At 37.4% G+C, this 12,091-nt stretch overlaps 1 protein-coding gene across 1 annotated transcript in view; it reads left to right on the top strand.

Moving 5' to 3' along the window:
• ADIPOR2 (adiponectin receptor 2) overlaps positions 1-12,091 on the top strand; it is an 82,294-nt gene that overhangs the window by 33,013 nt on the left and 37,190 nt on the right. Inside the window, exon 2 of the mRNA XM_090273798.1 lies at positions 3,119-3,375. Within this exon, the coding sequence (XP_090129924.1) occupies positions 3,205-3,375 (171 nt within the window). The 5' untranslated portion in view covers positions 3,119-3,204. The remainder of the gene's footprint in view (positions 1-3,118; positions 3,376-12,091) is intronic.

The raw sequence follows: 12,091 nt of genomic DNA, 5'->3' as shown, positions 1-12,091 counted from the left end.
GGCAGTTTCTTCCTCTGCCCCAACCCCACTGGTTTTCACAGTCAGAAGCAGTGAGGCCTATTCCCCACCTCCCCCACCCCCTCACCCTCACCGTTAGCTGCGCGGACTGGTCTGGGGCTGGGATCGCTCCCTTGATGTCCCTTCTGCCTTTTATAACATGTGACTGCTCTTTCTGTTGGCTGCCCACAGCCGCTGCCTTTGCTGTCACTACCATGTGTCCTCTCCGCTCCAGCTCTGCCCCTCCTACATATATGGATGAGTATTGCTTCTTTATGCAGTATTCTCTCACTTATCCTGGGTATTATGTTCTAGACACACACACCCCCCACCCCTGCGATAGGTGAAAATCCGCGAAGTAGGAATCTTACATTTATTTTAGTATTTATATGTATTTTAAGGCTTTATAAACCCTGCTCACACACTTATAAACTGTTCCTAGTCCCTTATTAACCTTTCCCACTCCCTTATTAATCTTTTCCACACTTTTATAAATGCTGTTTATGTTCTTAAACATATTCTACACTCTTAAATGTACGTAACTTTAACAACATACATATACAGTACTGCAAAATCCCGTGTTATAGCGAAAAATCCACGATAAATAATTAAATATAGTATTTCTAAAAATCCCACAATGCAGTGAGGCCGGGATAAGTGAACCACGATATAGAGAAGGATTATTGTATCTTTGTTAGGCTTCCCAGCAGTTCAGTTTTCTGATAGTTATGATTGTTTTTAGTTTTGAGGTAGTTGTATTTTTTCTTACTGTTGTGGAGGGAGGCAAAGTGTGTCTACCTATACCTTCATCTTGGCTGGAAGTCTAGAAATTGATTTTTTAAATTTTTTAATTTAAAGAGAGTCCTTACAGATTCTTGGGAAAACTTATTTCTTGTCATTTGCTTTCTGTTTCTGAGTTGAGGATTACAGAATAATTCTAGTTAATAGACCACCCCGTGTATATTCTCCTAAATGAGCAACATACCTTTTTACATAGCTCCTGCTTATGGAAAGTTTAGTGTGGTCATATTTCAAGGCTACTTTGCAGAAAGTTTTATTGTACTTGCTACATTTGAGAATAAAGATTTTGATTCTTTAGTTTGCTTGCCATGTAAACCAAATGACTTTAGGGTTTGTCGATGTAAGAAACATCCAAATTTGCAGAGAATTTTTATGAGAGTTTATTTAAGCCAAACTTAGATTTGTTGGGAATCAAGATCTCAGATTCTCTGGAGAATGCTAGTTTTGCAGTTTCTTTTATACTTTTAAGAATTAAGGAGGGAATATAAAGAAAATTACCTGAAGTTGGAGGAAGCAAGGCACAGTACAGTTAACAAGATTATTTGCTTCTTGAGAGGTTTGGAAAAGAGGATTACTTCTGGCATCTCCAAAGTCTGTTTACCTAAATGCACAAGAACAATGGACAGGACTTGCTTAAACCTTTCACTGAAGGAGTTAGTTAGCCTGACTGACCACACTGTGTTAGGAATTTATGATCATATCACCCTGTGAGATTACTTTTCATTACTGGACTTGTCTGTTTGATTACAGACCCCCTTTTTTGTTCACAGGTTCAAGTTCCCATCTTCTTTTTTTTACTCATCTTAATTTTGGGGGTAGTAGAAAGCACATGAACTTCATGAAATTCACAATGACCTCTGTGTAAATTCCAGCTGCTCTTTATTCATAGACTAATGGCTTTGAATACATTACCTAATCTCTGAGCCTACTTTGCACATCTGTAAAGTGAATGTAAAGTGAATGTAAATCATTAGTATTGTTTACTTTTACAGAATTGAGCATTAATAACATAGTTAAAATCTCAGTATTATAAATATGCTTGCTCAGGCCCTCATGTGATAGACACATGCCCAGGTTTGTTGACCCTTAAAGTTTTGTGTTTGTTATTGCCCTCAAAACTTTGAAACCCCTTAGAGAAATCCTGCAGCAAAATCACATGTTTTATGAAACTTAACAGTCTCGTAGTTTAATTAGAATTCTTGGACTAAGTCTTGTATACTCACATATATGAACACTAAATACACCTTTGACCTTTTATGGTATCCAGGTCCTCCCACTTTGCTCTACTCGTCCTTTCCCCTAGTAAGAACTTTGAATCTCATGAGATTTATGAGCATATGTACGCTGGCTCCTCCTATTGCAGTATTTCTAGTTGGATTGCCTGTGATAATTGCCTTATTTGGATATGTAACTAAATGTCTAAAAAAAGCTTTTGTACTGTGAATTAAGAAGTAGAGGGTCAAGGACTTGAAATATTGTACTTTAGGAAACTTCCTGAAATTCATTTTAGAGAGATAGTTATAACTTCTGAAAGTGTTTTTATAAAACACTTAAGAACATTTAAATAGCAAATATTCATTAAACATTTATGTGCATAGCACTTTCTAGGAACTTACAGGATAATAAAAGTGTGCTCCAATCCTGAGTTTCTTGTCTTCCAGGGTAGTCTAGTTAGAGTTTAAAGCAACTCAAAAATATTGAAATGTCAGATATTAAGGAATTAAATGTAAAACATTACCAATAATATATGCTATATAAGTCAGGGATTTTGTCCTATTTATTTCATATAAAGTGTGGTGAATTTTGGCTTCCTCACCTGTGAAATAAGAATAAAAATACCCTATGGGAGAGGCATCGTTATGATGTCTAAATGAGATTGAATATGTAAAACTCAGCTATAATGCATAAAATGAAAAAAGTCAGGTATGTTATGTGACAAAAATATGCAGGTAGAACAAAATGAAAAGTGAATTTTCTCACTCCAGGCCCTAGGTTCTTCCCTATGCATTTCTGTACCAAGAGTACAATTTTGAATATTTTCTAATAATGATTCTATGTACATCTACAATTATATATTTTTACAATAGGTAAGTAGGAACATATTATATATGTTTTCTTGGTCCTGTTTTTTCATTAAAAATAGATTTTGGCAGTCTTTCCTATCTGCAAATGCATGTTTTTAACACATTATTGTTTTATTGTTATTAATGATTGCTGAGTATTTTATTCTTTTGAGTGTATAATAATATAACTTATCTCTTCCCCCAGCACTCATTTAATGTGTTTAAAATGTGTTAACCTTAAACCTTCCTCTCTTTAGGGTCAGCTCACTATCCTGAAAGTCCATCCTCCCAGGAAGAGGAGACAGAAAGAAAGACCTCTTTGTAAGAAAGGCTTGTGTATCCCATGAACGAGACAGCGAAAAACCGATTGGAGTGCAGCAGGACTCCAGAGCCAGAAATACGGCTCAGAAAAGGGAACCAACTTGATGGTACTGGGAGAGGTGATAATGACAGCCACCAAGGAGATTTGGAGCCTGTTTTAGAGACAGCTGTTCTTTCTACCCATCATAAAAAAGTAAGTTGAGGTAGCAGGATGGTAAATAAAACAAATATTTATGGGAGTGTGGCTGGAGAGAGGATGGAGTTTTGTAAAAGAACCTTTAGCACATTTTTAAGTTTTTGTTGAGGATAATTTGAAGTTTCTTATTCTTAAATCAGCTAGGTATTACTTGATTTCATAGTTATGCCTTTTCTGTTGACGCTTAAAATCATACTTAGTCTGCTTTATCTTCTTTGAGAAAGGAAATGGGACTGTGTGGTGCCTTAGTGATGACATTATCGTTTATATTTGTGGAGAAATTCTAATTGTATGCTGGAAATAACTTCTGCAGATATGGCTTATCTCTAGTGCATACCTTGGAAGTCAGTAGAGTTCTGGGAAAAGAAGGAAGATTTTAATCTTTCACTTCCCAGAGAAAAGGGCAGCCTTTAAATTATCCAAGCAGCCATGTACCTAGAGAAAACGAAGGGAGAAATATATGCAAACAGTATCAGAAAGTCATTGCTATAGACATTTTGCTATGTCCTTTGGAACCTTGAAATTATGCAGCAGGCATTCAATGTTGTGGCTCTAGTAAAGTGTTTCTCAAATTGTTGGTTGTCCCCATAGTAGTTTGTGAAATTAATTTTGGTACTACAAGCAGTGTTTAAAAAGTTAAGCAACAAAATAGAATAAATATTATTGATCTACATGTATGTAGTAATATACATTTAAACTGTTATGTGATGAAATAGTTCAGTTTGATATAGATATGTATATAGATATGAATAATATGCATTTCTTACTGTGGGTCATAGTTAAAAACATTTGGAAAGCCTCAATTTGAAACCACATCTTTACCACTGTAAGAGATATGCTAATAATTATGTGAGTATGGTGCTGGATGAACTCTCGAGGATTGTCTTGTCTGTTGAAATCTTTTATAAGAATTTCATCAGGGCTTTATAGCAATAAAGACTATTGTGGCAAGAAATTTAAGGTGATTTCTCCTTCTATTCTTGGTAACACTTTGTTAACTTTATACTAGATTGTGCTCCAGTAATTCATCATTTAAGTGTGTGTGTGGGCATGTACTCCATGTACACAGGCAGATTAGTAGTTTATAGGATTAATGAATAAATTTTCCTACGATAACTGTTAAGTGTAATTTGGCCTTTAAGTTACCATTATTGTTTAAAAAGGAGTTTGAGCCCTGACCTGTGTGTCTCAGTGGGCTGAGTGCCATCCCACAAACCAGAAGTTGAAAGACTCAATTCTTGGTCAGGGTACATGCCTGGGTTGCGGGCCAGGTCCTCAGCTTGGGGTGTGTGAGAGGCAACTGATTGCCAATCGATGTTTGTTTTGCTCATCGATGTTTTTTCCCTCTCTCCCTCCCTTTCCCTCTCTCTGAAAATAAGTAAATAAAATCTTTAAAAAAATAAAATGAAGTTTAACAGATATCTTGGGCAAGAACTTCCTTTCACATTTAAGACTTTGCTCTCTTGTTGCCATTTTACAGTAATATGTACTAGCAGCTAAGACATCCCTATCTGAGCTAAGCAAGTTGTGTTTCTCTCAGTTGTTGTTACTAGGGCCTAAATAGTTGTATTCAGCTAATGAGAATTATCACTAGGTTTGGATGAGTGACATTTTTTAATCTTTTTTTTTTTTTTTTTTTTTTTGTAGTAAATGCATAATATGAAATCTACCCTCCCAACTTCCAAAGATATGCCTGTTAAGTTAATTGGAGAGTTTACATTGTCCCAGTCATGAGTGAATGTGGATGTCTGTGAGTACAGCCTGTGATGGAAGGGTATATTCTCCAGGGTAGATTACTGCCTTGTGTTGGGAGAGGTTCCGGCTACCTGCGACCCTCAACTGGAATAAGTGGGTTAGAAAATCATTCTCTTTCTTTTACTAATTGTCTCAGATGCACATATAGCTCATATTTATTTCATTATTTCAAAAACATTGGCAATGTTTTTTCTATAGGAACTTAATTCTTCTTTATATAATTAGCTGATGGTAAAACTAGTTTTGTTAGATGTCGTTTCACTTCAGGTTGGAGTTTCTGAGAATCTGTTGACGTGAAGTAAGGACTTACTATATATGCACATTGTTGTACAGAGGATCTCTAGAACACATTCATCTTGTGTGACTGAAACGCTTCCAGTTGAATAGCAACTCCTCATTTTTCCCTACCCCTCCGTCCCTGGCAACCACCATTCTATTTTCTGCTTCTATGAGTTTGACTACTTTAGGTACCTTATCAAAGTGGAATCATGTAGTGTTTGTTCTTCTATGATTGGCTTACTTCCCTCAACATAATGTCCTTAAGGCTTGTCTGTGGCATATGACAAGCCTTCTTTTTTTAAAGATGAATAACATTACAGTGTACCACATTGTCTTTATCCATTCATCCACTGTGGACATTTAGATTGTTTCTTCCTCTTTGCTATTATGAATAATGCTCCGAATATCTTTTCAAGATACTGTTTTCAGTTCTGTTGGATAAATATCTGGAATTGCCATACTGGTCATATGGCAGTTCTGTTTTTAATTTTTTGAGGAACTTTTGTACTGCTTGCCATAGTAGCTGCATTTTCACATTCCCATCAGCGGTGCACAAAGGTTCTGATTTCTCCACATTCTCACCAACACTTACTACTTTTTCCATAATGGCCATCTTAACAGATGTGACATGGTATGTCATTATAGTTTTGACTTTGATTTCTCTGATGATTAGTAAAAATCCTTTTCATGTGCCTGTTGGCCACTTCTATGTCTTTGGAGAAATGTTTATTCTTTTGCCAATTTTTAAATCAGGTTATTTATTTATTTATTTTTGCTCTTGAGTTCCTAGGAGTTCCTTATATTTTTTGGATATTACCCTTTATAAGGTATGTGGATTGCAAATAATTTCTCCTATTCCATTGGTTACCTTTTCACACTCTTGATTGTTTTCTTTGCTGTAAAGAAGCTTTTTAGTGAAATATGGTCCTTTTTGTCTAATTTTGCTTTTGATATCATGTCCAAGAAATCATTGCCAAGATCAATATTATAAAGCTTTTCCTCTGTGTTTTCTTCTAGGAGACTTATTCAGGTTTTATATTTCAGGTATTTTTTGAGTTGAGTCATTGCGAAGTGATTTTTTTATGTGATATAAGATAAGGTTACAATTTCATTCTCTTGCATACCATTTGTTGCAGAAACTATCTTTTCCCTATTGTGTAATCTTGCCACTCTTGCTGAACATCATTTGACTATATATGTGTGGGTTTATTTCTGGGTTCTCATTCCAGGAGTCTCCGGCCTCTGAGCTGTGGACTGGCACTGGTCCAGGCCTGTTAGGAACTGGGCTGCACAGCAGGAGGTGAACTTGAATGTAATGTGCTGGAATCATCCTGAAATCATCCCTCTACCCCCAGTCTGTGGAAAAATTGTCTTCCACAAACCCAGTCCCTGGTGTCCAAAAGGTTGGGAACCGCTGCTCTATTCTGTTCCATTGTTCTGTATATGAATCTTTATGACAGTACCATACTGTTTTGAATGCTGTAGCCTTGTAATATGTTTTGAAGTAAGAGAGTGTGATGCTTCCAGCTTTGTTGTTCTTTCTCAAGTCTTTATGCAGGCTCCTTTCTTATTTCATATCAATTGTAGGATTGGCTTTTTTCTGTGACTGGAGTTATCTTAAAGGAAGTGAAAATGTAATAAGCAAATAGAAGAGGGCTATCTATCAAGTTAATGTGCACAGGGTCATAGCCTTATAAAAGAGGCAGGTTATTTAAGTTTCCTGAATTGTTTTTGTCATATGTCATAGAACAACAGTAAGTAGATGATGTATTGTTCCTTTCCAGTTAAAAATAAGATTCTACATCATAATCAATTTCTTGATATTAAGAATCCTCTCAAAGGTTTTCAAATGCACACATTGAACTGTTTTGGAATGTACTCATATCCAATTTAAAGAACTGATGGTGATAAAGAAAGTAATACCTCTGGCAGTTTCTAGAAGTGACTGTAATCGAATGCTTAGTAAAGGCTGATGGAAAGTGGAGAAGAGGAAAGGAGGGAGTGTGAGTAGGCATTTCAAGTAACAGGAGTAGTATGTGCAAGGTTCTGAGTCTGAAAACAACTTGGCATATTTAAGAAGTGTAGTGAGTGGATTGGGAGAATGGTAAAATATGAAGTAAAAAAAAAATTAGGTAAGGACTCTTGTAAGCTATGGTATGGAGAAAGTGCATGGGAGGCCATTAGATTTTAATCAGGGAAGTAATAAGACCTTATTTACATTCTAAAAATTTAATTTTTAGCCCTTGTGAAGACAGCGTGTGGGAGGGGAGATCAAACTAGATGAGCTAGAAGGCTGCTACTCAAATTCATGAGAGTAGCTTAGTTTGGGTTGTTAGTGATAGTGAGTGGAATTGGCAAGAAGTGGATATATTTGAGCCATCCTTTGGAAATAGAGTTGACAGAATTTGCTGGTGGATTGGATGTGATGGTTAAAGGAGAAGGAATTGACAAGAATGACTCTGAAGTATGATATGAGTAATTGGATTGATGGGGGTTATAATACTATATTCTGAGATGGAGAAAACTGAAGAGGATGAATCTGAAGTGTGGAATTCCGGAGAGGTCTGTGCTGAAGATAATCATTTAGGAAGTAACTTCAATATAGATGTTATTTTTAAAACTATTGAAATGGTTAAGGTTACTTAAGAGGGGAAGAGTGAAGAGAGGGATAAGAGAAGAACCCAAGGACCCAGCCTGAAGAACACCAGCATTCACAGGGTATTTGAAGAAGAGAAGGCAAGTAGATAAGAAAGAGAAGCCTGTGAGAGACAGGAGGAAAACCCAGGAAAATGTAATATCACAAAAAGCAAGAAAGTATTTCAGGAGGGAGAGGAGGGGGCTGTAGTTTGTGTCCAGTGCTACTAAGGAGATCAAGGATGAAAAGTAACCATTGGCCCTGGCTGGTATGGTTCAGTGGATGCACTGGCCTGTGAACCAAAAGGTGGCCACTCAGTTCCCAGTCAGGGCAGGTGCCTGGGTTGTGGGCCAGGTTCCTGGTTGGAGGCATGCAAGAGGCAACTGATCGATGTATCTCTCTCTCACACATCTATGTTTCTCTCCCTCTCTTTATCCCTCCCTTTCCCTCTTTCTGAAAATAAATAAATAAAATCTTTTAAAAAAAGTGATCATTGGTTCTGGCAACATGGTGGTAAACTTAAGAGCTGGACAGTTGGGAATAGAAGCCAGACATTGGAGAAGATCAAATTGTGAATAGCAGGTGATAAGTATTCATGGCACATGTAATAGTTCTGTCATGGAAAAAGATGTTTCAAACAAGTGAACTTTTTTCCAGGTATGGTTCCTGTGTGTTGAAATTATTTTAAAATTTTCTGGTTTTCCATGTAGAATAATGACAATTATTTGATAGAATTACATTAAAACCTTTAATTTTTGGCTTATTCTTTCTTAAATGAGTACATTTGCAGTCTACTAATGGTAAATGTATAGACGTAAATATTTATTTTGGAGGTGTTTTTGGACTACAAAATGGATACTTATTAAAACTAAAAAGTAGAGTACATTGAGGGCTACTATGTTCTAACTAAATTTGTGGACTGTTCCTGAGTTCTGTGGGTTTGTGCTTGGAATTGTGCTCTGCTTACTTTCCTGGTACTTAAATATCAAATGTGAATTAGGAATTCTAAAACAACTGTCTTCAGTGCAGATGTTCTTGTAACTTTATATTTCTAAAAGTGTTCATAAAGTGCATATTAAATGTTAAATTGAAAAAACAGGAGATAGTGTTTATATATATATTACAACTTATGAAGTCAAATATACTGATATTTAGTATGTAAATTATTACTGTACCAGAAAAACCATATTCCTGTGTTAGTCAGCTTTTTCTACAGGAATTAAATGCTCCAAAAGCTCAGTGACTTACAATAAATACACACATTCTATGAGGGCTGTAGGTCAATTGTGATTGATTGCCTTAGGTTGTCGGTCTAATGCAGGTCGGTTCCATGTGTCTTCTCACTCTCAGACCCAGGCTGCGCGAGGCTTCCTGGGGTGTGTTTTCATGGCAGATTGCAAAAGTTCCAGAAAATAAACCAAAACACACATTTGCATTGAAGTTTTTGTTATATGTATGTTACATCTGCTTATCATCTGTTGGACAAAGCAGTCATGTGGCCAGGTCTAAAGATAGTGGGATGGGGATTATACTGCTGTTTGGGGAAGGAGTCTTCATCTCCTAGGAACATGCTGTGAAATTAATCAGGTACTAGTTTATTAATTTTTAAAGCCGATTAATAAGTCCTTGATAATAATTTGGAATGTCTCCTTTTAGTAAGGTTGGTTCTTCTTTTTCTCCCCCACCCCCGAAATGAAGCTTTTATAAATAGCTACACAAGCAGCTCTGAAGACCAGAGAAGTAACTCCAATTTTGGAACCTTAGAGGCTCTACAGATTATACTGGGTTTCAACTAGTTATTAAATCTTAGGGAACAGCAACTAGAGTCTTGGCCTTAAAATTGTGCAGGAGAAATTAAGTCATGAGCAAAAGCTTCACATTCTGAAAATAACAGAAACACAACACTCCTGGATTATGGGAAATAAAATTAAGAAAGGAACATGATTGGAAGGAAGCCACTAACATTCTACTAATCCCAGGTTCTTCAAAGTGGTACCAAGGGTGGCAATCTCTGGGTCACCTGTCATTGAATCAAAGTTTGACAGAGAAGGATGACCCATAGGAGCAGCATTTCTGCACTTGAGGATTGTTCAGCACTTGAAATGAGCTTTAGATCAGGTCTTGGCTGAAGTCCACCTGGGTCCCTTTCACGAAGGCCAAGCTATCAGAGTCAACCACCACTCTCATCCCACCCTGTTCAAATACCCTGGAAGTAGCTCTCCATGAGGTGAACTTGCCCTTCGCCAGCCTCGGGGCTGGAGGACAACGCTTGCCAATGAGCCTGCGGTCCGGCAGAGGCTGCGAGGAGTCCGGCTCTCCGTGCTGCCACCTTCAGGGATATGCCCCGGGAGGCCTCCATCTTCCCCCACAAACCCCACCCCTCGTGTCGCCCCAGTCGCCTTCTCCACCTGGGCCTCGGGAGGCAGAATCCCCTAAGGTTGGTTCTTACGTCCTTTCATCTAGATGCAGAGGATGATCAGGGGCTAATGAGCAGAAGCACATATTTCCCAAAGGGAGTAGATCTCAGGTTGGGAAGCACTATAGGGAGAGCTTTCGACCAAGAAGACTTAATTTTTTAATTTATTTTATTTTATTTTTTAAGTATATTTTATTCATTATGCTATTACAGTTGTCTCAATTTTTCCCCCTTTGACCCCTCTCCACTCAGTAACCCCCTTCCATCCAGCAGGTGCCCCCACTTAGTTCATGTCCATAGGTTGTGCGTGTAAGTTCTTTGGCTTCTCTCTTTTCTATATTGTTCTTAACATCCCCCTATTTTGTTCCTATCAATTATGCTTCTTAATCCCTGCACCATTTCCCCCATTCTTCCTCTTCTTCCTACCAGCCGATAACCTTCCAAATGATCCCCATACCTATGATTCTGTTCATACTCTGGTTATTTGCTTAGTTTATTTTAGTTTTTGTTTTTTAAAATCAGTTATTGATAGTTGTGTGTTTGTTGTCATTTTAGTGTTCATAGTTTTGATCTTCTTTTTCTTAAATAAGGCCCTTTAACATTTCATATAATAATGGCTTGGTGGTGATGAACTCCTTTAGCTTTACCTTGTCTGGGAAGCACTTTATCTGCCCTTCCATTCTAAATGATAGCTTTGCTGGGTAGAGTAATCTAGGTTGTAGGTCCTTGCTTTTCATCACTTTGAATATGTCTTGCCAGTTGCATCTTGCCTGCAAAGTTTCTTTTATTAGAAATCAGCTGATAGTCTTATGGGCACTCTTTTGTAGGTAACTCTCTGCTTTTCTCTTGCTGCTTTTAAGATTCTATCTTTATCTTGGACCTTTGGCATTTTAATTATGATGTGTCTTGGTGTGGTCCTCTTTGGGTCTAGCTTGTTTGGGACTGTGCTTCCTGGACTAATATGCCTATTTCCTTCGCCAAATTAGGAAAGTTTTTCTTCATTATTTTTTCACATAAGTTTTCAATTTCTTATTTTTCTCTTCTTCTGGCACCACTATGTTTTGGACGTTGACATGTTTAAAGTTGTCCCAGAGGTTCCTAACCCTCTCGGTGTTTCTTTTTTTTTCTTTCCCCATTCTTGTTTCTTTTTTCTGTTCTGGTTTAGTGTTTTTTCCTTTTCTTCTAAGTCATTTATATGAATCCCGGCTTCCTTCCCTTCACATTGGTTTCCTGTATGTTTTTCTTTATTTCACTTTGTGTAACCTTCATTTCTTTATTTTTTTGCCATACTCTATGAGTTCCCTGAGCATCCTTATCACCAGTATTTTGAACTCAGCATCTAATAGGTTGGCTATCTCTGTTTCATTTAGTTCATTTTCTGGGGTTTTGTTCTGTTCTTTCATTTAGGCCATATTTCTTTGCCTCCTCAATTTGGTAACCTCTCTGTGTTTGTACCTGTGTGTTAGGTAGAGCTGCTTTGACTCCTTGTCCTAGTAGTATGCCCTGTATAGCAAAGGTACCTGTAAATTGTGTGGGGCACAGCCATAGGTAATTGCCAGGGCAGGGCCACCCACTTTACCACTCTTTGGCTGTGTTTGTGGTGGGGGGCTCAGAGATGGTACAGTGAC

Source organism: Furipterus horrens, unplaced genomic scaffold, assembly GCF_987537825.1.
Source record: "Furipterus horrens unplaced genomic scaffold, mFurHor1.1.pri manual_scaffold_4, whole genome shotgun sequence".
NCBI lineage: Eukaryota > Metazoa > Chordata > Mammalia > Chiroptera > Furipteridae > Furipterus > Furipterus horrens.
The sequence above is the reverse complement of the archived record's forward strand: the minus strand, read 5'-3'. Positions and strand labels throughout refer to the sequence as shown.